Genomic DNA, 24,014 nt, shown 5'->3' with positions numbered 1-24,014 from the left:
GTTTACCTGCAGTAACCTGCCACACGTCATTTTCTGTGTTTTAGATGCCCCCAGGTTTTATATTAGCCCAGAGTCATTCCTGTTTAGTAACCATGATAACCTATGATCACATTAGTGTCACCTGACCACAGCTTGGTATCATAATCAGTTCCAGTAAGTGGAGTTTTACATGGAAAAACATTTTCCTCGACCTTTGACCTCACTTGAGGTTTATGTGAGGTCAAAGACTTTAACTTTCTGATGCTATCTTATATTAATATATACACATTATATGGGCAAACCTTCTTATTTAATGTATTCTTAATACATGGAATTATATAGTCACAACAGACAACAAAAAATGTCAAATAAACCAGAATATGTTTTAGATTCTTTTTCTGATTTGATCAGCTCCATGAGGTCATCACATTGGAATGGTTTTAAATGAACAGGTGTTTTTTGTCCTGAGTTCATCTGTATAATTGTTTTCTTGTGTTGTTGTTTGACACCATCAGTTGCGTTGTGCAGAGGTAGGGTTGGTACGCAGTGAAGGCAAAGCAGCCCTGGGAACACCCTTAAAACTGTTGTAAACCTATTTCAGGTGATGACCTCATGGTGCTGACCGAAAGAAGGCCAAGAGTGTGTAATTGTGTCATCAAAAACATGGCTACTTTGAAGTGTGTCAGGCTCAGCATGATAAACAGCTGCATAAACAAGTGGGAACCTGGATATCAGGCTTCAAAGGGATTTAAGGACATGAGATCTGACATCTGTAACTGTTGAACCATAAACACAGCTGCAGCAATGGCTGCCACAACAACAGGAACAGTGCACCTCATGAATTGTTCAATAATAAAATCTAGAAACCTATTAAATATTGGCAGCAAATTATTTGGTCCTTAGTCCTCAGTAAGTGACAATGACATCATTGTTTCCACAGTTGACGGTTGGATTCCAATCACAGACACATGGCTGATCAGCTGGCCTTGACTTTACAACTGTTGGTTTGTTATCAACTCACATCACTTGTAGCTTAGTCATGAAATAAGTTAAAGTGCATTACTGTGCTTTCTTGCACACTGTGGGCGAAGCTGTGTGTCCAGACTGCAGAGGTTACTGCAGGCCAGCAGTTACTGGAGGCTATTTGAGCTGACCTCAGTGCAGTTCTAATGTACACAAGAGAGGTCAACAGACTGCAAAAACACATTAAATGAAGAAAACATCAAGTTGACAACTGAAACGCAACACATCCCTATGTAAGTTTCACAACATGTTATTTTGGATTAGGAGGGCATACAAAAGGAAGCGCTTCAATAAGGGCAGCAGGACCATGCAGATAATAATAAAAACATTGAAATTATATAGCACTTTTTAGGACACTCAAAGATGCTTTACAGATGCATTAGTCATTCACACATAGCAGTGGTAAACTACACATGTAGCCACAGCTTCACAACCAGGGGGAGACTGACAGAGACGTGGCTGCCAAGGTGTGCCTATGGCCTCTCCAACCACCGCCAATTCATTCTTGCCCAAGGACACACAACAATGACTCAGGAGCTGGGGTCGAATCGCTGACCTTCTGGTTATTAGACAACCGTGCTATACCATTGAGCCACTGCTGCCAAGGAGACCTAGTAGCCCATTTCCCTAGTGGACCCCTCATAAGATACCCTGAAGGACACCCTAAAACTACTCTAAAATATAAAAAGCACATGTGGACTGTAAACTCCCAGGCCCCCTTAAGGACCCTGCTAAAGGGTAAAGAGGTGGTCATGTGAGCCTCCATTGCTCTTCTTAAATATAAGATTTGACTATCAACCAAACTCTCTGGTTCGGCTGAGAAGTGTGATCCCCCAGAAGTTGGAGTACACTCTCTCCGAGCACCCTTCTTGAAAAGAGACAACCACCCATCTGCCAGTCCTGGTCCAATTTACTTTTCTTTTCTTATTTAATTTAAGGTATAAACTCTAAAACTATGGATGATTTCATTAACATGTAAGAATTACACATTTAGCCATTAAATACTTTGCATAGCTGGCCTCATAAGCACTGTTAAAACTGAGTACCATTGGATTAACAACACTGAAGCCCTCTACAAGAAGGGCCTATTTTCTGAGGAGGCTCCAGTCCTTAAACATCTGTCGGACCATGCTGAGGATGCTTTATGATTCTGGGGTTGCCAGTGCATTTCTGTATGCTGTTGTGTGCTGGGGCAGCAGACTGAGAACTGTGACACAGACTCAATTAACAGAAGGGCCAGTGATGTTGTGGGGGTGAAGCTGGACTCCTTGACAGCACTGTCTGATGCTGTTTAAGCTGCAGGGGATCCTGGAGAACAGCTTCCATCCTCTCCACAATGTGCTGCTGAGGTGCAAGAGTAGTTTCAGTGCTAGACCTGAAGGGCCACAGAAGGGTCATTCCTTCCTGTTGCCATTAAACTGTACAACTCCTCCCTCTGAGATCAGACAGTCTGATCTAACACATATTGTCTTAATTAATTATATCTATATTAGATGTTATTATACTGCTACATTTTATATATATTTTACTTGGTTGCTGTATTCTGCTTATAGTATAAATGACTACCATTTTTGACTTTATCATTTTATTTTATTTACCTTATGGTATTTTACCTTTCCTTATTTTATATTTCCACTGTTAATTTCTGAGCATGCATGGAGCACCTAGAATGTGAACTTGAAATTTCCCCCTGCAGATCAATAAAGTATTTCTGATTCTGATTGTGGCTGGATCAAACCCAGCTGTGTTTACTGCTGAATTCCACAATACACTTTGTTGAACAAGGTATGAATGATGAAAGGTTTGTTCATACATACATTTGTTCTACAGTAACTTTGGTCCATTTTGTAAGTCTTGTTGAAATCTTGTTTGCACAGGCTGTTGAAAGCTTTTCTCTTGTATTTGTCTTTGACTTTTAACAAGTGGAGACACCAGAATACAGCACATAGACAGGTGTACAAACGTATTGATTTATTATCTGTTTGTATAACATGTACGTCAACTCACACACCTACACTCACGTGTGAGTTGGGTTCAGTGAAAAGCCTTATGACTGAACAAAAGATGGACATGTTTGCAGTGGTGAGGCAACTAGGCTTTTAGGTTGATTATCTTTACTCACAGATTATGGTAACACAATGGTAAATGCATACAAATATATATATATGTGTGTGTGTGTGTGTGTGTGTATAAATAAATTACTTATTCCAGTGCAGTCCGATAACAGTTTAATGTGACAAATATAAATTTCATCATCTAAAGTCAGCCTTCTTTATTAGCATGTGTGCGATTATAATATAAGTCAGTGCTGCTAAGCTGCATGTGAGGCATCAGCCTTCTGGCCAAGCAGCAGAAATGTGCAAACAAAGCATTCCTTCATTTCTCTTATGGCACCGGAATTTCCTATCAAGTTCATAATTATGCATGGTTTGTATGTAACTACATCCAGAAAACCAACTTCTGAGTTATTGTTGAGCTGCATGACTTGCAGTAATGATACTGAGAGGGTAGACTAACACAAAGATGGCCAAGAGTCAAGCCACGTCTGCTGTGACAGTGCTGTTTGAGCGCCAGGCAGAGTAAACTTCAAGGTCAGTAAATCACACTGATTACAGCAATGATACAAATGCTGACATCAGCAATTTCACCAGAGTAAATGTGCTGAGGTGATGTGACTGTCAATGCTCTACACACTGCACACACAATTAAGTAGTGCTTTTGCATATTTACAACATGCATGTGCATGTTACCGATGACTTTTTTGACAGTATTCAGCTATTGATTGCATTAGAACACTAGACTTCACATTTATTACCCTGCGTTCACACCAACAGCGACTAGAAGTCATTTACTTTCTCTGGGCAAGAGTGACTAAAGCAACTGAAGCTTCAAAAGCAACGAGCTACAAAAGTTGAGCAACTGAAGTGACTAAAAACAAGTTTAATACAGCTGAACTTTATGCAAATGAGCTATGATTCATCTTGGCTGTAAAACACTGACAAGCAATCTGAATGTAGACGTTCTTCTCTTGCGTGGTTCTCAGGGAACATACTCAGTAACTTTGGTTCCTACTGTACTTTAGTTCTCATCAAAATAACGTGTGAGAAGTTGATCGATGCCATCGCTGGGCACTCGGTGTTGTATGATCCTACTCTGTTTGCTTTTAGAGATTGCCACAAAAAGACTCTGGCCTGGGACGAGCTGTCATGTGCTGTTGGTTGGTCTGGTGAGTTGATGAAATGTGTGAGAATATTTTAAAGTAGGAGGTGTGATACTTCCCTGCCACAAGCTCCTAGCATGCTAGTCTTACTTGCTAATTAATTTGTGTTCTCTGTTGAGAACATGTGTGTCCATTTGATTAAATACTTGATACTTTTACTCATTTAGACATCTTGGTGTGAACGCAGGGTTATTCTCCACTTTGGGGAAGAATACTGATGCGTAAGGTTCTACTATCATATTAACTCAAAGTTTTATGGGTGCGCACATTGCATGGTGCCACAGGATTGTATAATCCATGGTGACACACTTCTCTGAAACTTATGCCAATTTCAGTTTCAGAGGAGACAAAATAATTTATTCATTGGTAATATAATAATACATAATACAATTTATATACAGTATTTACAGTCTGTACTTCTGCTTGGAAAGGTGTGCCCTAGTGGTGCGATTTCAGCTTGTACCTAAAGTCCACGTCATAGGTTGGCTGGAGAATCCCTAGACCAGCGCGGGACTGGTCAAGTGGAGGGACTTTAATAGCAGGATCCAATAGTTCCATGTCAAAGTAGGACAGCACCAAAGCCAGAAACTGTTTGATTTCATATACAGCAAAAAATCTGCCTGGGCATTTGGTGACCCCAGAGCCAAATGGCATGTAGAAGTAACGCAGCCTCCGACCATTGCGAAAAAATGTGGTTTTCTCCTGACCTTCTTCATCCAGGAAACGGTCATACTTATACTCCTGCAAGGTGAAAAGAGAGCGGCATGTTAGAGTGACTTACAAATGAAGACCATTTTTCTCAATTAGAGATGCATCTTCCTTACATAGGGATCTTCATAGATTTCTGGATCATAGTGCAGCATGGGTGGGTACAGGGCTATGACATCATCCTTCCTTATGCGGTAAGCTTCTTTGTTGTCAAGGTGAAGCAGGAAATCCTCCTTGGCGATGCGCACGTTTAATGATGCACTGGATAGACGCATGGCTTCTTGGATGATGCTGTCTATAAACAGGATGCACACAGACAGACAAACTAGCATGTTTATTTAGAGTAAAACGGATACAAATCTCCTTCTTCTTTCCTGTGTCTTACCTAAAACAGGCATGTTGTCCAGCTGCTCTCTGGTCAGGTTTAGTGAGGGGTCACCGGGGTGAACTGTCAAACTTGAATCTGTGAGAAGTTTCTGCACTTCCTCACGAGCTGCTTTCAAAGCATCTGGACTCCTGTGGTCAGAAATTTGATGATATTCATAAATTATAGATAACATCATGTAGGAAATGATGTATTTTAGATGTACATCATTATAAAATATTCTCAGCATAGATGCCTTTACAATGGTGACACTATACAAATATGATGCACTCTGCATGTATATAATTTTATAAAAATATAATCATTTGCTTGAAACTGCAACTAATTTGTACAAGTACGGTAGAGGGCTGCAGGAATAATTAATTAATAATTACTAAAACGTGTAAAAATTGTTAGCATTCTAGCATGTCATTTGTGATGTCAGTAGGTTCAGGTAAGTTCTGCTGACCATCTAACAGAAAAACCCCACTGACTATTTTTTACTGGTATCAGGGTGACACTAACTTCCAGATAAATTATCTTCCTTTCTAGTTTTATCCATGGAGATCAGAACGTTCATTTCCTGAGAGCTTACACAGCAAAGAATTAGCAAACTGTCAGCATACCTGATCATGTAAAACAGACTCCAGAAAGTAGCTGGCAGAGTGTTGGCCTGTGACGCCCAGAGCAGAGCCACATGGGTCCTTGCTTTGCTTAGATCATTGAAAGTAGACAAGGAATCATTCAGGATCATCCTCATAGAGATGAGATCAGAAACGTTCTCCCTCTTGGCCAAGTTGTCAGCATGCATTGTCTTTGCTAGGTTCTAGATACAAACACCACAAATGCGTGAGAAGTCAATATATTGCTTAAATGTTGCATGGAATAGCAGCACAAGATAAATTCCTATAGGACAAGCCCACTAACCTCTCTTGCGCTGTAGGCACTCTTGAAGACATGAATGGGTAACCCAGCCACAAGTGCTGGGAAGATCTTGTCAAATTCTTTGAAATTCTCCAAAGCATTGAGCACCAAGGCTTTCTGAGCTGCCTGACGAGCATGACACTGATCGTTGCCAAATTCTTTACCAAACAGAGTCAAGTAGCCCGCCTCAAACATCACCTGGAGGATAGCAGGACAGATACACCCAAGTAAGGACTTGTTGAAACACAGTTTTTGAGTTGAGATGTAGGGTATTGAGGCACTGTGTCAAATTTGTATTTCTTTGGTAGCTGGATTCAACTGAAGCTGACTTTCAGTTCAAAATCCAGGTCCTTACCTTGTAGCAGAAAGCAAAGATGCCATCCACCTCCCAGCGGTCCTTGCTTGGGCTGAATGTGTCTGACTTCAGCATGACATCCTGTAGGTGGCCCATCATTGTCTCTATAAGGGAAGGCAGCGCCTCTCCCTGCAGGGTCTTCAGAAAGGTTTGGTGGAGGTTCTCTGTGGTGTGGCCATGGCGAGGGTCGAAGCTTTCATGCCCAAATGCCTTGTGACAAAAATAAAAAGAAGTTTAACACCAAAAAAGGTCGTCCTGACAGCATGAGAAATTCTGTGGCTGGTACCTTGCAAGATGTAGCAAAGTGGAACTTCCTCCAATCCAGGTGTCTCCCCTGTCTGATGACTGAATGGTATGAGAAGGGATCACACAGGAAGTGGATGTACTGGCCTGCGATCTTACAGGTGAAAATGTGGCCGTATTTCTTTTGACGGCTCCGGAGGAACTGGAGAGGGTTGGCCCCAAATTGCAACGCACAACCCAAGTAGGGGATAAAACCATTTTCAACTGGAGGTTCACCTGGTTGCCTACAGGTATTGAAAAGAAAGAGATTGGTATTCATTACAAAGATACAAGATACAAGTTTTCTACTATTCGTTTTACTACTCTGTGAATTCATCAGGTACTCTGCATACAGTGTCACAGGATTTCAAGGTGCAAAGCCACTGGTAGCTTTGGTGTACTTTTCTACCCAGTGATGATGCTGGTACTCACTAAGGCCCTGTCAATGAGCAAACCTTCCCTAAAGTCAGACTAAGATCCTCCCAACACCCACAACAATTCCAAAACATTTCCAACTGCTGTTGTTATAGTAACATAACCGCCTTAATGTGATTAGTTCAACAAGAAACTTTTTTTGTTTGTCTAACAATTGCCTTGTCTTTCTTGTTAGGTACATCTTCAGTCTTGACAACAGCAGCTTTTACAGCATTCCGGTAGTCAACATGCCAGTCTGACTCAATCATTTACAACAGCTTCTGCTTGATTTGATTTGTTACATAAGATGTCACACACACCATCACACACGACTTGTTCACTCAGACAAAGTGTTAATGATGAGTAAACGTATTGCATCGTGCATACCTGTGCCTTGTCCCCACAGCAAGCCACAAAAGACAGCAGAATCCCACCACTACTGCCCAGATCAAAGCAATGCTTAATATCATGGTGATGATGTTGAGGATGATTAGAGGAAGGTCCAACACAGTTAGCAGGGTCCCACGCAATCTGCTGTCTCTTTAAGTAAAGTCCAAGAAAGATGTGTATTGAGGATACTCCTGCTGGATCCTGCCTCTCACTGTGTTCAGTGTGTGATGACAAAGCAGACAAGCAGCAGGGTTTTTTATAGCTGTTCTGGCCCATAGGGTGGACCCAAGGGCGGATTCAGGAAGAATGTCATCACTTGGAGGCATCCCTAGGTTATACACAAACTGCAAAGGGAAAAAGTTTTTTTTCATTAAATGAGTTGTTGTGTAACATGATGAGAATGATTCATTAGCTTTGAATGATTATGTCGAATCATTTTCTTAGACTTTGGGAATGGATTATTATTTCCTGTGTCTGTTTTTTTGGACATATTTCTCAACAATTTCACACTTAATTATTTTTGCATACATATTTTTTGTATTTTTGTTTTTATTTTTTGTTTATTAAAATCTTCATATTCATAGTATATTTTTTTGAATGAGTATTTATTTTTTGTGAAATCCATTAGAAATTCAACATTCTACACTACACGCTTTCATTACAAATTGCTGTTTCTCTAGGAAACTGGATTCCATGCATGCATGCGTGTGTGTGTGTATGTCATGGCCTTGACCGGAGTCCATGGACAGTGTTACCTGAAAGATTGTATTCTGATAGTGCATCTGGGTTGGTAAATAGATTCAAGGTCTCTCCTATACTCCCCTTTGTGTGTGTGTGAGGGAAGTAGAGAGAGCAAGAGTGAACAGTACAGTGTGTGTGATCTGTTGAGACCTGTTGCGTTGCTGGTGGAGATACAATCTAGTTCATCAAGAAAGACAACATAAAAAAATACATGTAGAAACACCTCCGAGTTTGATTGACAGGCAGAGTAAGCATGAACCATCACCCTACCTGAGCTTTTATACAATAAGTTAAAAAATCACAATCTGTGTCAAGGAGGCATGGAATGTCTATACTCTGTGGCTGAGCTATTTTTTTTTAGCTACAGGGCATACTGTAAGTTCATTAAAATTAACCATTGCTGTCATCTTCCTGGTGGGTGGGGGTTTTACAGTCTATGTAATGTATCACACATTCACCTATTTCACATTCAAGTCTTACTATGATATATTACTGTTTTGACACAGTAGATATACTATTCTTTTCAAACTTAAAATGAGTCATGCATGTGTTGCAAAAGATTTTAGAAAGAGTTTATTCATAATTGTGTTGCTCAAACCTACTGCAGTGGATTGCTGCCAGACTTTTGCTGACCTTTTGTTCTGAACCAGTACATAGTGCTAAAACACATATTTCACCTCACTAAAAGCAAAGAGATGTTTTCATGGTTGCATGTAGGGCTAATAGATACACTGCTCAAAAAATAAAGGGAACACTAAAGTGACACATCCTAGATCTCAATGAATGAAATATTCCAGTTGAAAATCTTCATTAATTACATAGTGGAATACATTAAGAATAAACGTTTTTGCATTAATGATGACTATTTGCACTGTTTACTTCCATCTTGCACTACTTGCACACTAGTACCACCTCACCGATCCATGTGGTACCTGTTAAACTATTACACTGTTACACCATTACAACTACCACTCATTTTATGTTCTGTTCATCGTATGTCTGTTATGTCACGTCAATTTATAGCCTTACTTTTAGTTTACATTGGTTGCCTTGTTTACTTGACTTTATCTTATTTACCTTATTTTTATCTTATTTCATGTTAATTATTATACATTATATGTATGCACCAATCACTAAGGCAAATTCGTAGTAATGTGAATCCTCCACTTACATGGCAATAAAACACGATTCTGATTTTGATGTCCTTAAATGGCCAACCCCTTTCTGCACATATTTTGTAACACGGCAGTGCCAATTTCTATCCATATTTAAAAGAAATAATACAATTAGTATAAGAAAAGTTTGAATTTAATGCATACCAATTTTTTATTTCTGTGGTACAACTACTTCGTAGTCAGCCTATGAACTATTCAGCCCACCAGCATATTATCAGTTTCAGTTACTATATTATTGTTAGCATGACTGTCAGATCTAAAGAAGGATGAATGCATGTCACTTCTTGCCTGTTGCTTTCAGATCTGAACTTATCTAGACATCCCCTGGAGGAAAAATATGTAAAAACAAAAATGTTTTGTCTGTATCCACAGGCACCAGTTTTTGTTTTGGAACCACTCATGAACTCATTTTCACATGGCTTTTTGTTCCAAGGTTACAAAACATACTAAAATAACCCAGCTAGTTATGTTTTTGGCATCATGTTGCTGTAAGGAAAAAAATCATTACCAGATCTCAAGAAGGAAACTGATAAAGCTTCAAGCTTGAAATCCTTTTCTTCGTGTATTTATAATTTGCAGAAATGTTTGATCATTTACTATGATGATACACCATGTGTGCTTTTTTAAAGGTAGTAAAGACTGTTTGGGATTTTGATGTATCAGACATTTTGTTCCAAGGAACTATCTGGGAGATTGCCTGAAAACTTTTCAGAAAACACTGAATATGAAAAATGTAAAATAACGTGATTGTGGTGATCTTATATAAATGTTTTCATTTTTTAACATTAGATATTTAGCATACAAATTAAGCCAAAGCAAAAAGGGAACATTCCCCTCTTATTGCTTCATTAGGATTGAATTTGTTGAATCAGTCCTTGATGAACTGATCATCAACAGGTGTACAGACCTCTATAAAAACAGATGTTTTGGCAGTTGTGTGCCAAGGGGGAAAGTCATAAACAATGTTCAGTGTTTATTTCCACTGTAAATCCCGGTGGTGGAGGTGTGATGATTTGGGCTTGTTGTTCAGTCACACAAGCTGGGCACCTTACAGTCATTGAGTGGACTATGAACTTGTATGTATTCCAGTTTTTTAGTCTAGTTTTTGTACAAAAAAGCTGGAGCATGACTGGCAGTATGAACCATATGATAAAGAACAATCCACTGAAGAAATGCAGCACATAGCAGGTACGATGTGTGTCAATCTGACTTGTCAATCTAGTATTATATTATTGCTGCCTTTTCTGTGACTTTCATTAGACTGTGTTTATCGACACAGGCCATCTTGATAAGTTTAGCTGACAACATCACTTTCAGCTGTTTTAATTATGCATTTGAATGTGTGTTTCAACCTAAGATAACATTACCTATATATCTAACATTAGCTACCAAGCTCACTAGCTTATATAAACAACATTGTGTTCTGGGTTAAAAGTAGAACCCAGCACCTGGGTGTTCTGTCCTATAGTAATCCAGGAGTAGGGTTATTGTTGGATTATTGTTTTATTATTATTAATTAGAATTAAGAAATTACACATGTTAACTCAGGACAAAGCATGCCTGTGAATATAAAACAGCCATCAGCAGTGGATCACTGTGCTGGATTTTTTCATTGTCATATCATCGATTAGAAATTGAGTTATAAACGCTGATAAAGACTGATATGCATTACCCTGGATAAATTCAACACAGTGACAGTGTGACAGTGTCAAGGTCAAGGTTAAGGCTGAAGATATTGTAGAGTCTATAAGATATTGTATTAGTATTCAGTTTCTTATCTGATAGTCACATTGCAGTCAGACCTTTGCACTCTCAGAAAACAAGCCTATGAACCTTGTAGAAAGGTTCTGCATTAACTGTTTAGGGTCAAATGACTACAAAGGCTACACTGACAAAGACCAATTAGCTGCAAACCCAATGTGTATTAACAGAGAAATGCAATCTATTTTCATAACCTGTAACCTACAACAATTTATGAACTTCACATCTCCCCCACAGGGATTAATAAAGTTAATCTTAATCTTAATCTTTATGAAGATGCACTTTGAAAAGTACAGATGCTTCCAAAAGTGTAACAGATGACTGGATGAACCATCTGTCAGTCAGTCTGATCAATGACTTACAAAAGAGCAAACTGAGCAAACCACTGAGAATCTACTAAAGATGCTAACTGTGCACAACAGTAGCATTGTTGGTAGGTTTATTTGTGCAGGAAAATGTGCCGTTACAAGTGAAAGGTTGCTTCTTTTTGTTGAACTCTTAACCTAAAAAATCTCTGACTGGTCCATATAAGGAGTAGTTTGAGCAAGCAAACTTTGATGCTTTTCATCTCTGTTGCAAGACTTGTAACCAGTCACCAGTTCAGAAACATGTTTATTGATTCATTGTCAATGCAAAATCTTTGCATTTTTTTTCTCAGATCTGGTGATGACTACACAGAGATGTAGGCCTGTGGTATTTCCCCAAAATGCCTTATGATCCTAAGCTGCTGCTGTTCATTGTTTCAAAATAGCCTGGGGGGTTTACGTCACAGTTTACCAGACAGTTGTGAGCCACTACAGTTACCGTATATGTTACTAAAAAAAATAAACCCTCTTTTTTCATGCATAATTCACATTGAGAGCAAGGAGAAGAAGGAAAAAAATGTGATGGACAGTGCCATCATAACAACATGATACCTTATACACCATAATCTGATTATATGGCATCTGACGGACCTCTATGCAATCATGTGCTGTCTGGTTTATATTAGTTCACACTACAGTAACCTGGAGCCTCCACGCCTCCTCTCAGGTCACTACTGGATAAATGATCCTATTACACACACACATACACAGAGTATTTAGTGTTTATGCATGCTTAAAACAGTTTGTCCATGTTTGAAATCCATAAATATACTTGATATGCATAAGGACACATGCTACAAAATGTTTTCTAATTTCAACACATCCTCTTGGGTTCTTGGATTCTCTTCATTCTGTTGTGACATGTCTGTACCTCTTAACTATTTGATTCTGGCTAAGATTCAGCACCACGCATGCTGTCGAAAAGTGATCAACGCCATGCATGTTGGCACATTTCTTTAGATAAAGATAAAGATGGGGAAATTCACAAATGTGATGTTTGCCATGTTATCTTCTTGAACATCATCTGAAGAAGAACACATGTAATGTCACAGTGCCTCAAACATAGCAGAGGTAAAATGAAAAATAAGAGAGAAGAAAAAGAAGCCACCGATAAGATGTACACTTATCGGAAGTTTGTTGAAAAGGTTTAATTGTATTCATTGTCAGCTATAGTGCATGATAGGTTTATCAAGAAAACCTTACAGCTAAGCCCAGTGATGTCACAGGGTCTGAATGTTTGGCTGATTTGATAGAGGTGAGAGAAAGATCCCCTATCCCCTATACTTTCAGTTTCAGTGTCAATCAACCTCTCCCATGGGGGTGTACAGTTCATTGTTCCTTGGTGTCTAACTGACTTGGAAGTAAAGTAAAAAAAAATCTCTTCATGAGGTCAGTCTATCACAAGGGTGGTGTTTCATATGATAGACTGACGTCAGGGTCATATATACTTGGAGGAAAGTTCCACTAAAAGGCCTTTGAATTGAGCAAGGTTTTTTTTCCCTCTGTACATAATATTCCTGTTTGTGCAGCAATAACACATTGCATTAAAATAAAACTTGCATAATTGTTTATTCAAGTGCAGACAGAAGCCTCTCACTGTGCAGTCCATTAGGGCAGTGATCTTGAACACACCTCTGTTCATAGCCACCCTTTGTCATGATCCTGTGTTCGTTTGGTTTTGTTCTTGTGTATATCTTTGGTTTTCCTGGTTACTTACTTACTAACCAACTACTTTACTATTTTTGTTTGTTTCGTGTTTTACTTTGACAGTCTGCCCTTGTGTATCTGTGGTGTTTAACTTCCTCCTGTGTTTTCCTTCTTGTTGATCTAGCCCTCAATGTGTTTACCTGTGTCTTGTTACCCTCTTTGTGTTTTAGACCCCTTTTACTCATAGAAAGCTATCTGTAAAAACTGAGACTTTTCCCTTCGTTTGTGCCTTTCATTTACACACAAACAAGAGTTTTCATCTCTGAAAACGAATCTTGACAATGACAAAAACAGAGAAAAACTGAGTTTTCGGCAGTCTGCATGTCAGTTTGTGCAACCTTTTTTTTGTAGTACGGGTGCCAGAATAGGCTGTAGTCTAGTGATGAAAGCAGTCTGGGTAGCATTTGCATTTCTGTTTGTGTAAGCACTTTTTATGTGTTTGCATTTGCAAATACAGCCCCTCTTACTATGCAGAGGAGCAGAGATATGTTAGGTCTCCAGGTAAAGCAATTTGGATTTTTCGCTTGAAACTATTTATACAAATAAATTTTTATACAAATTTAATGAAAATATTGGCAAATCTACTATACATAAAAGGTGTAGCTATCTTATCCAGTTTGATCCGCTCCTGTGTTGGCAGTTATCCATGTGCTGATATGGCCTTAACCTGAAATTAACTCTCGAAGAGGGACAGCCAGCGAAGAGAGAAAAAAGATAAAAAGGTCAGCAGAGCAAAGAGACTGAATGATCTCTCACTGTTTATTGCGGCTTGTCACTAAGCTGCAATATACAAACACTTCCATTTATGTACTGTTCAGTCTGCATGGCCTTGAAACTCCTGATAACCCGCAGCGAAACAACCCTCAGGTTTATTCCATTCATGTCTCACCTTAAACCATTACTTCATGTGTGGCGTGTGAGCGTGTGAACCTGTTGAAATGCATGTCTGAGCGCCCTGGTCTGCACAATTACACTCATCATCCTGGGAAATTCAACAGGTCTTCCACTGCCTGCTAAAAATGCTATAAATTATAGCTTAATACGTTAATATCTTAATATGATACTTTTCACATATATAGGTTTCCACCTGGACAATATTAGACCCTTCAGGATTTGCAGTGTCACAATATTCAACCATTCCTTGTGAATTCTGCACAGCTGTGCAATTTTAACCAATCACTGCAACTTTTCTGCAAATTTGATCGATTCACGTCAATTCCTACAAGCTGTTTAGTCCCAAGTCAGCAAAATAACATTCTTACTTTTGTTATGTGTGGGATTTTTGGACTGTTTCTGGGGTTGTGCCCAGGTTTTGGTTTTCTCCACTTCCAGTGGCTGGGCATGGTCTCCTGCCAGCTGGTGGTTGGCACATCTGCTCCTCATCTCCACTACTTATATGCCTGTGCATGGCTCTTCTTCGATGTTGAATTGTCTGCCATTAGTGGTAACTCTCTCGTATACCTAATTTCTCTAGTGAAGCTTTCAGCTATTGCTCTCTTTTCCTGTCTTATGACCCCTGTTCTCCTTTGTTTTCTTCTCCAGGACCTCACCTGTTCTGTGAATGCTCCTCCAGCCAGAACCTGCCAGCCCCTCAGCCACTCCTCAGAAAACCTGCCTGAAACTCTTGGACTTACCTTTTGTTGATTGCTCAACATAAACTAAACTAAAACCAGCCCTTTGTCTGCGCCCTGCTTCTAAGGCCTCACAAAAACAAAACTAACAATGTCCTTGTTAAGTTTAGAAGATTCAGCAGACATGCCATGTATGATACAAATGTATTTAACATTTTCACCTTTACCCACAAAAATAACAGCAAAAAATCACAAGAAGCAGAATTTAAGCATTCTGCATAGGAATGGATCAAAACTCTTGCACACCATGCAAAACAGAGGAGAGATGTCACTGTGACACAGGCTGTCACACCCTGGTAAATTGCAAGTGCTGTAATGTGCATGGTTAGTGGTGGTGTCCATGGTGTGCAGTGAAGAACATAGGCATAGACAGGAAGCAGCCAAAGGGATCATATCTCTCCTGTTCTAGCGTCTCTTCACTGGCTCCCAGTGGGCTCAAGAATACACTTCAAGATCCTTCTTCTAACCTACAAGGCTCTTCATGGATTTGCTCCATTGTATCTGCAGGAACTGATAGTACCATATGTTCCTAATAGAACACTCAGATCTCTGAGTGCAGGTTTACTTGTAGTTCCTAGGATTCATAAAAGTAGAATGGGAGGACGAGCTTTTAGCTATCAGGCACCGCTACTATGGAACCAGTTACCAATCTGGGTCAGAGAGGCAGACACTGCCTCCACCTTTAAGACCAGACTTAAAACTTTTCTGTTTACTAAGGCATATAGTTAGCCTCAAACATAGTGTGTAGGGCTGATAGTTATAGTTACAGTCGCCTCAGCCACAGGTATAACAGGTGTCATAGGGCCGATAAAATCTTAACTTTAAGCACAGCTATGCTGCTCTAGGCCTATGTTGTCAGGGGGCACGAACATGATCCACTGAGCAGTTTCCCTCTCACCCTCTGACCTCTCCTCTACTCTCCTTAGTCTGGCTCGTAGACGTCGCTAGCCCTATTTTAGGGGGGCTTCAGCCTCCCTAAAATAATCCAAAGCCCCCCTATAATTTGCGGCAATATTTTATTTATTATTATTATCTTGATTATTTCGGAGTCGACCACGTTGTATACGACATGAGAGCATATGTCTTACAAAGTCGCTCATACATTAGGAAAGTAATAGCTAGAGACGTTCTGTTTCTTTCCTCGAAAAGAGGACACTTCAGGCATGTCTGTGTGATGTGGAAGGTGATTAGCCCCCCCCCCCTATCTGTTAACCCTAGTGACGTCCATGGTCTGGCTCATACTGGTAATCTCATAATCTGTAACTGCTGTCTTCGTTGTAGTTTTGTGCCTTGCTCTCGCTCTCTCTCTCTCTCCTGTGCTCATCGACTTCACTAGCCTCTGCTGCTCATTTTTGTTTTACTATCAATAAAATTAAATTACTTACTATCAAATTACTATTACTACTTATGGACTGAAGATATATATAGTTATCCATTATAATATAATCACTGTTTCATCTTGCTTGTCATGTTTGCTCTGTAATGTATCATGTTTGCTGCATGTTTGTTCCTCTCTCTCCTTCATCCTCTCTGTCCTGTCTCCCTCTTCTTCTCCTCCTCTACCCGGCCGACTGGCAGCAGGAAGGTTTCTTCCTGTAAAAGGGAGTTTTTCCTTGCCACAGTGCTCTTAAGGGTGTTCAGGCTCTGGGTCTCACGTTCTGGGTTTCTGTGAAGCACTTTGAGACAATTGTAAAATGCGCTATATAAATAAAACTGAGTTGAGTTGAGTAGATGTGTCGATTTTTATTGTAAATCATAAGACAACTATTTTTTGAAACATTTCTTTGCCCACAGCAAGCATCTACAACACTGCAACTTTTATCGCAATTGTTTGAAAAAGCTGCCCGCAAAATAAACATTTTAGCCCGCAAAGAAATAGACTGCGAAATCCTGCAGAAATGTACATCATTAATCATATAATTAATTAATCAATTATCAGGGTGCCCACATAAAATAGTGTATCAATACAATAGTGCGGACAGGAATTACCAGGCGTCTGTGTCTGTCAGGGATTTACTGTCAAGGTGTGGACATAAGTGTGAGACAGGAGTGGTTCACAGGTGAAACAAGGTCTTTATTTCATCTGACAAAGTCAGGAGTTTTCCAAAGTTCAAGGCAGGTTGCAAAAACACAAACATCTTCTTAGCATAGCATGGCAAAATAATTCATCATAAGGCCTAGACAAAGCAAGGTTACCAGGCATGGAGTCCTAAACTGAGAGTGAAGGCTGGCAAGGCTTAGATATGAGACACAAGACCACATTAACCCAAAACAAACTGGCTCCAACTGAACGGAAGGCGCACTAGATATTCAGAGGAGCATGGAAGACAATGAGGCACAGGTGAGACACATTAGGGAGAAGCAGGTGATCACCAGAAGGAGGATGTAGCACACAAGGAAGACACCTGAAACGAGTGGAGGTTCCATCAAACAACAGGAAATAAAGCAAGAACTAAGGCAAAAATACAAAATACAAAATCCTGACAGTGTCGGCATGGCTCTGAGAGACCATACTGTATTTCTCACCTTTAGTCTCCGAGAGTAGAATGGGAAACCAAGTTCCAGCTCCCACTTAGGTGTCGTCTCATATGGGGAAATAGGGATTATATTTAGCCCTCTTGCAAGTTATGGCAGCGCTTCATCTCTAAATACCATGTGATATGTGAACCAATATAATCGGACTTCTGTCAGTTCTTTGTCTTGCCCATTTGCCAGCTTGCCTTCCTCATCCGTCATTGGGTTAATAAATTGTTGACACACACTTGATGTGGGAGCAAAAACACATTTGCACAGGACTGGATGATTGATTCACCATTCACAGGTTTCTGGAATGCTGTCTGTTTGCCAAAACTAAAATGGGTGAGGTATCACATCCTATGAAGACATGAAAAAACAGCAACTGGGAACACAAGTTTCATCTTACTGACGTACACTTCAGTAGCTTTGGACTTGAATGAAAATAGAGGCCTCTATTGTTCATCACAGCATAGTAGAGGAGAAGAATCACAGTGCAGCCCTTCTTCTCCAGCTGCTCAGTCATAAAATTGATAAGTTCTTGTTTGTTACAAGAGCTGAAAAGGAAATCATCCTTTCTTCCCACAAACTCAGTCTCTACATTATAGTTAATTTTACATTGTTGGGCTTTTTAATGTGTTACAAATCTGTCTAATGTTCTTTTGACACCCCCATAAAATGACACTAAGCATTTGTCTGAGAATAAGACATTTGGCCTGTAATATAGAAGTTGATATAGGAGATGGTTTAATTAGTCAAGGGTGAATTTTGTTGTATGGTATACACTGTGCTGACAACACAGACAAGTCTAATGAACATGGGGTTACACACCATGATTAATTGGCTAAGTGAAATAATAAAGGAGTAATGATATTTTAAATGCTTCCTGCCCATCTTGGACGCCATCTTGAAAAATTACACCTGTGGTCAAACTTTGGTAAACCTTTAGTATGTTATTAGGGACAACTAATACTACAAAAAACAGCTGAAAAATAAAAAATAGATTTTTTTTTCTTTCATTTGCTGCCTATTTTGTAAATATCCCTTTCAGGGGAAGGGGAAAGATCATATCTTCCACTGTAACATTTGTTGAGGCCGCTCAATACGCAGTCGCTTTAGTGATGTGACTTTCACCTAGTTTTGACCTTAAATTGGTTTTTTTTAGAGTTGTTACTTTGTTCTTTTATACTTTAAAGTATTTTTAAAACCATATACTTCAGTACTTCAACTTTTACTCAAGTATCTTTAAATCCCTGTATCCATACTTCCATTTGAGTAATACATGTGTGTACTTTTGACACCACTGGTCCTTAACGAGCCTTTGTCTGAGCCTTTTGGAAAAGGTGCTGCGTTTTCAGTACAGGGAGGAGAGGGTGATTGAGGTTATCCATGATAGATAACAGTTTTTTCAGTGTACTCCTCTCCACCACTGCTTCAAATGTCTCCTATCTGCAGCCAATGACAGAGCCAGCCTTCCTGATCAGTTTGTTCAGTCTGTTGGCATCACTGGTTGAAAAGTGAAAGTGACATGACTCTGAGATGTACTGAAAGTCTGAGGTGTAAAGGTAAACAGGAATGGAGAAAGCACAGTGCACAACTACACCACTCAATACTACATCAGTCAGGACACTGTGGCCTGACTGTCAGGTAATCTGTGAGCACCCATCAGCTGCAGCTTCCCACCCAGTAATGGAGCCTGGATGGTGTTGAAGACCCTGGAGAAGTCAGAGAAGTTGTATGAACTTGATAGTGCCAGCCTCATACGACAGAGTACACAGTACACAGAACTGACCTTGAAACTTGCATATCCTCCAATGGTCTGCTGCCTTATCCTTATCCAGATACAGTGTTTCTATCAGTACAGTGTACTGATATGTGTTGTTCTGTCAATATGGGGTGCTGTGTGTACATTAATGAGGAAACTTAAATGATTTTAGCAAATGGCTGCAATATAACAGAGTGAAAAAAATACACACTGTACATATTTCTTATTAATAAACCTTTTTAATCTTTATTTTATAGGACTTTTCATATAACCAATTACATGTACGACAAAGTGCTTTCTTGAGATTACCCGACACACACATACCCACACACATACAGACATACTGTCTGGTCTCCTCCAAACGGTTTGGGTTTATTTTGAAAATATCTGATTTCCTGTTTTATTTTATAGTTCTAACACTCCCTCTCATTTCAGATGTCTTGTCTTTCCCTCCTCCCACTGATAACCTGCTAGGGAAATTGAAACAACACATAAAGCAAGGAAATAATACTTAAGAAAACAAGTAAAACAAGTGAAAAACATAGAAAAATATAGAAAAAAACATTACAAATAAAACGAGATATATAATAATAATAGTAATATTAAAAATAATCTTAGTATTAAATTGGTTAATAAATAGTCATAAGAATGAATTAAATTCCAAAGTAAAGCGATAGGTTTTAGATTTTTACAAAATCACTATAGCTTCTTTCTGTGCAGCAGCCGCTTGTGACTTTGAATGTCCTTGGTTTTCCACTATTTTCCTGGGTATTTTAGTATATTGGTATTTTTCCTGATTTATTTTTTCCTGTTTTGGTTGTTTCCTGTTTTACTTTGAAGAGTCTGGTTGTGTATCTGTGTGTGGCTTATTCCTCATTTGTTTCCCTCCATTTGTGATTACCTGCCCTGCCCTGATTGTGTTCACCTGTGTCTTGTTACCCCTTGTGTATTTTGGTCTTGTGCTTCCCTTTGTCTTGTCAGTCCATGTGTGACAATATCTGTGTTTGATTCCCGTGTGAGGTTTATTCATGTATTTCTGTTCATTTAGCTTTTGTGTGACATGTAGTTTTATTTCTCTTGTGGTTTTTGTTTGTTAGCATTTTGGAATTTTGGCTTTTTATTTGTGGACTTAGTTTTTGGCTATGTTAATAAAGCTCACCTTTTGTTGAACGTTTGTTGGTTTTGTTAGCATGCATATGGGTCCTCCTATACTTTTTAAAAATAAAACTTAGCACTGGAAATAGTTAAAGACCAGCACCCGAAAACCTGAGGGCTCTTGTAAGTTCGTAGTGTAACAGCATGTGATTAATAAGACCATTCAACGCTTTAAAATCCAATAATCTATTCTGAAGTAAGTGTTAATCAGTAAAACCTTTCTCTGCAGATGTTCTGTCTCACTGTATCATGCAGTGTTATCATCAAGAAGCTGATTCTACTGCTGTCCATCTGTCATCAGCTGAGTCCATCGATAAACACAGTACAATAAAAAGGGTGTTACCATCATTAATCACACTTGTGTGGAGTGTGATTTTGAGTTGGAAGGAAACTTTAATCCATGTTGTGATGAATCATTGGAACTGAAGCATATGTTCATTATTTGCACTGATATTACGTAATACTTAGATTACGAAACTGTGCAGATGTTCTTCATTGTACAACCAACACATATTCATACAAACAAAAGATACAAAAAGGAGATGGATGTTAAATCTTAAACCATAAAGAATGCATCTCAAGTCAAAGCTGATGCCATCTCCAACCACACTCTACCACATGTCTAAACAAGCATGTTTAAAATGCAGTGTCAAAGAGCTATCTGCATCTGATAATCTTAATTCTGCTCAACAAATCTCACAATGATATGACTTATACTGGTGTTGGTATTTATTTTTTTCCTTTTATGCCCTTGTTATTTATCAGACAGTGTCATCTAGTTCTGCACTAGCTCATCACAGTCATGCGGGTCAGTCTTTAAATATACATTTGTTTTCTATTTATCTGTGTCTTCTTCAGTTTTAAACAGAAATCTGAATATTTTGTATAATTGTATATCATATTTTTTTATATTAACTGGTAATCTGATCATGTGGTGTGTGAGACAGATGCTTTCAGGCATGACAACAACTGTTGATACAATAACATTATGTCACCGGTTTTTAACTAGCCAGTAGAGATCAGCAAGTTTTTTATATGTGACAGCAATGGTGCCATTAATTGCAATAATACCTTAAAATAAACATTTTATCAGGAGACAGTGGACCCACCAGCACCAGCCAGCTGCAGCTTCTCACTCAGTAATGTCTACCTGTCTAATGTCCTGTCTACCTCTTCTTCTCCTCTACCCAGCCGACTGGCAGCAGGTAGGTTCTTCCATATGAGTCGGGTCCTGTTCAAGGTTTCTTCCTGTTAAAAGGGAGTTTTCCCTGCCACTGTTGCTCCTAAGGGGGTTCAGGCTCTGGGTCTCTGTGAAGCGCCTTAAGATAATTCTGATGGTTGGTGTTGAAGGCGCTGGAGAAATCAAAGAATATAATTCTCCAATTGGCAGCCTTAAAAAAAGTTAGTTGCATGAACTTGATAGTGGCAGCCTCATATGACAGAGTACACAGAACACAGAACTGACCTTGAAACTTGCATACCCTCCAATGGTCTCCTGCCTTATCTTTATCCTGATACTGTGTTTCTATCAGTACAGTGTACTGATCTGTGTGTTGACCTTACAAGTGTGCAGAGAGCTAGATGGACCTGTGATGTATGGGGGATGCACCTGAGAGGTAAACCTTGACCAGCAGCAGCACTTACTGTGACTTCTATTTGGAAACACTTTTGAAGTGCTGTTATTGACTTGGATAAAAGACAAGAAAGTGAGGCTTCATAATGGGTTAACATGCACTGAGATGAAAATGCCATTTGCCATTACAAAAAGAGGAGGGGCCACATATACAACAGCTGCAAACTTTTTACATATTTCTTATCAATAAACCTTTTGTTTTATAGGACTTTTCATACAATTACTAGCCGATTACATGTGTAACACAAAGTTCTTTCTTCAGATTGTCACACACACACACACACCAAGCATGCACACACACACACAGTTTTGTAGGAAACACCAGGGAAATGCAAATAGCATCTAAAACAAGGCAACTGATATTGAATCCTTGGTTTTTCACTGTATCCCTGCTTATTTTATTATATTTGTATTTTTCCTGGTCATGTTTCCTGATTTAATTTGAAGAGTCTGGTTTTCTTGTCTATCTGTGTGTGACTTCCTCCTTTGTTTCCCTCCATTTGTAATTACCTGCCCTGCCCTGATTGTGTTCACCTGTGTATTTCAGACCCCGTTTACACATAGCCGGGTATTTTGAAAAACGGAGACTTTTCCCTTCGTTTCTGCCTTTCATTTACACATAAACCGAGTTTTCGCCTCTGAAAACGAATCTTTCTAAAAACTCTGGCAAAAGTGGAGATTTTGGAAAACGCTGTATTCATGTTACAATGTGAACTGACAAAAAACGAGAAAAGTCTGCAGCAGCAGTCTGCGTATCAGTTTGTGCGACCTTTTTTGTGTAGTATGGGTGCCAGAGTAGGCTGTAGTCTAGTAATGGAAGCAATCCGGGTAGCGTTTGCATTTCAATTGGTGTAAGCACTGTTTACATATTTGCATTTGCAAAGACAGCTCCTCTTATTGTGTAGAGGAGCAGAAATATGTTAGGTTCAGCAATTTTGGAACAACTTCTGACACAAAGAGCCAGATGTCAATGAGGCTTCTGATTGGCTTGCACTGCTTTCTCCTTCTTCCTACACCTCCACCACAGGCCTGGAGTAGTCATGGCGGCTCTAGGGAGTGTATTTATGCGGGTTAATGTAAACAAACTTTTTTTTAAAACAATGATGTGTGCACGGTGTTATTTTGGAAAACGGAGGGAAGTCCGTCTGTGACATTACACGTGTTTGCTTCCTGTGTTAGGTTTATTCATGTATTTCTGTTCATTTACCTTTTGTGTGACACTGCTAGTTTTATTTCTCTTGTGGTTTTTGATTGTTAGCCTTTTGGAGTTTGGGCTTTTTATCTGTGGACGTAGTTTTTGGCTTTATGTTAATAAAGCTCACCATTTGTTGGACTTTGGTTGGTTTTGTTGGGTCCTCTGTCAGTTCGTCCATGTTAATACCCATGTTAGGTTTATTCATGTATTTCTGTTATTTTACCATTTGTTTGACACTTTGGTAGTCACACTTCCCAGTGTCTCTGGCTGCACACAGGAGGAGCAGAACAGATCCACCCTGTACTGCAGAGTCCTTAGCAGGCCTGACGGCGCCCTCTGCTGGTCGTCAGAGGCAGCACATGAGTTGATGAACATCAGCAGCAGGTTCCTGTCAACCCTGGTTGTACACGGAAGTTTTGGGGCCAAACCGGACAGACAGCAGAGCTGCAGGCAGAGAGACAGAGGACTGTAGTCTGATGCTGGACTGAGAGTTTGATGCTGCGTGCTGTGTTTTTATAATGTTCATCCATGATGTGCTGCTCTGGCTCGTCGGTTAGCAAAACTTCCGTGTACAACCAGGGTTGACAGGAACCTGCTGCTGATGTTCATCAACTCATGTGCTGCCTCTGACGACCAGCAGAGGGCGCCGTCAGGCCTGCTAAGGACTCTGCAGTACAGGGTGGATCTGTTCTGCTCCTCCTGTGTGCAGCCAG

The 24,014-nt window shown here is 39.6% G+C and overlaps 1 protein-coding gene across 1 annotated transcript; it reads right to left on the bottom strand.

Moving 5' to 3' along the window:
• Positions 1–3,213: 3,213 nt before the first annotated feature.
• Positions 3,214–7,875, bottom strand: cyp7a1 (cytochrome P450, family 7, subfamily A, polypeptide 1). Its single transcript, XM_028428249.1, has 8 exons — positions 7,657–7,875; positions 6,860–7,100; positions 6,574–6,783; positions 6,222–6,416; positions 5,921–6,120; positions 5,316–5,446; positions 5,047–5,225; positions 3,214–4,963 (listed from the first exon to the last, which is right to left on the bottom strand). The coding sequence occupies exons 1-8, from the start codon at positions 7,737–7,739 to the stop codon at positions 4,661–4,663; spliced, it is 1,542 nt and encodes a 513-aa protein (XP_028284050.1). The 5' UTR covers positions 7,740–7,875; the 3' UTR covers positions 3,214–4,660.
• Positions 7,876–24,014: the final 16,139 nt, after the last annotated feature.

Source organism: Parambassis ranga, chromosome 17, assembly GCF_900634625.1.
Source record: "Parambassis ranga chromosome 17, fParRan2.1, whole genome shotgun sequence".
Taxonomy (NCBI): Eukaryota; Metazoa; Chordata; class Actinopteri; family Ambassidae; genus Parambassis; species Parambassis ranga.
This window is presented reverse-complemented; position numbering and strand designations above follow the sequence as displayed.

Bases quoted from the DNA above. Each gene is read 5' to 3' on its own strand.
- cyp7a1 (XM_028428249.1), bottom strand. From the start codon at position 7,739: ATGATATTAAGCATTGCTTTGATCTGGGCAGTAGTGGTGGGATTCTGC. The intron at 6,417-6,573 runs GTAAGGACCTGG...GCTATCCTCCAG, and splicing joins TCTTTGCTTTCTGCTACAAG to GTGATGTTTGAGGCGGGCTA. The intron at 4,964-5,046 runs GTAAGGAAGATG...TTCACCTTGCAG, and splicing joins AAATCTATGAAGATCCCTAT to GAGTATAAGTATGACCGTTT.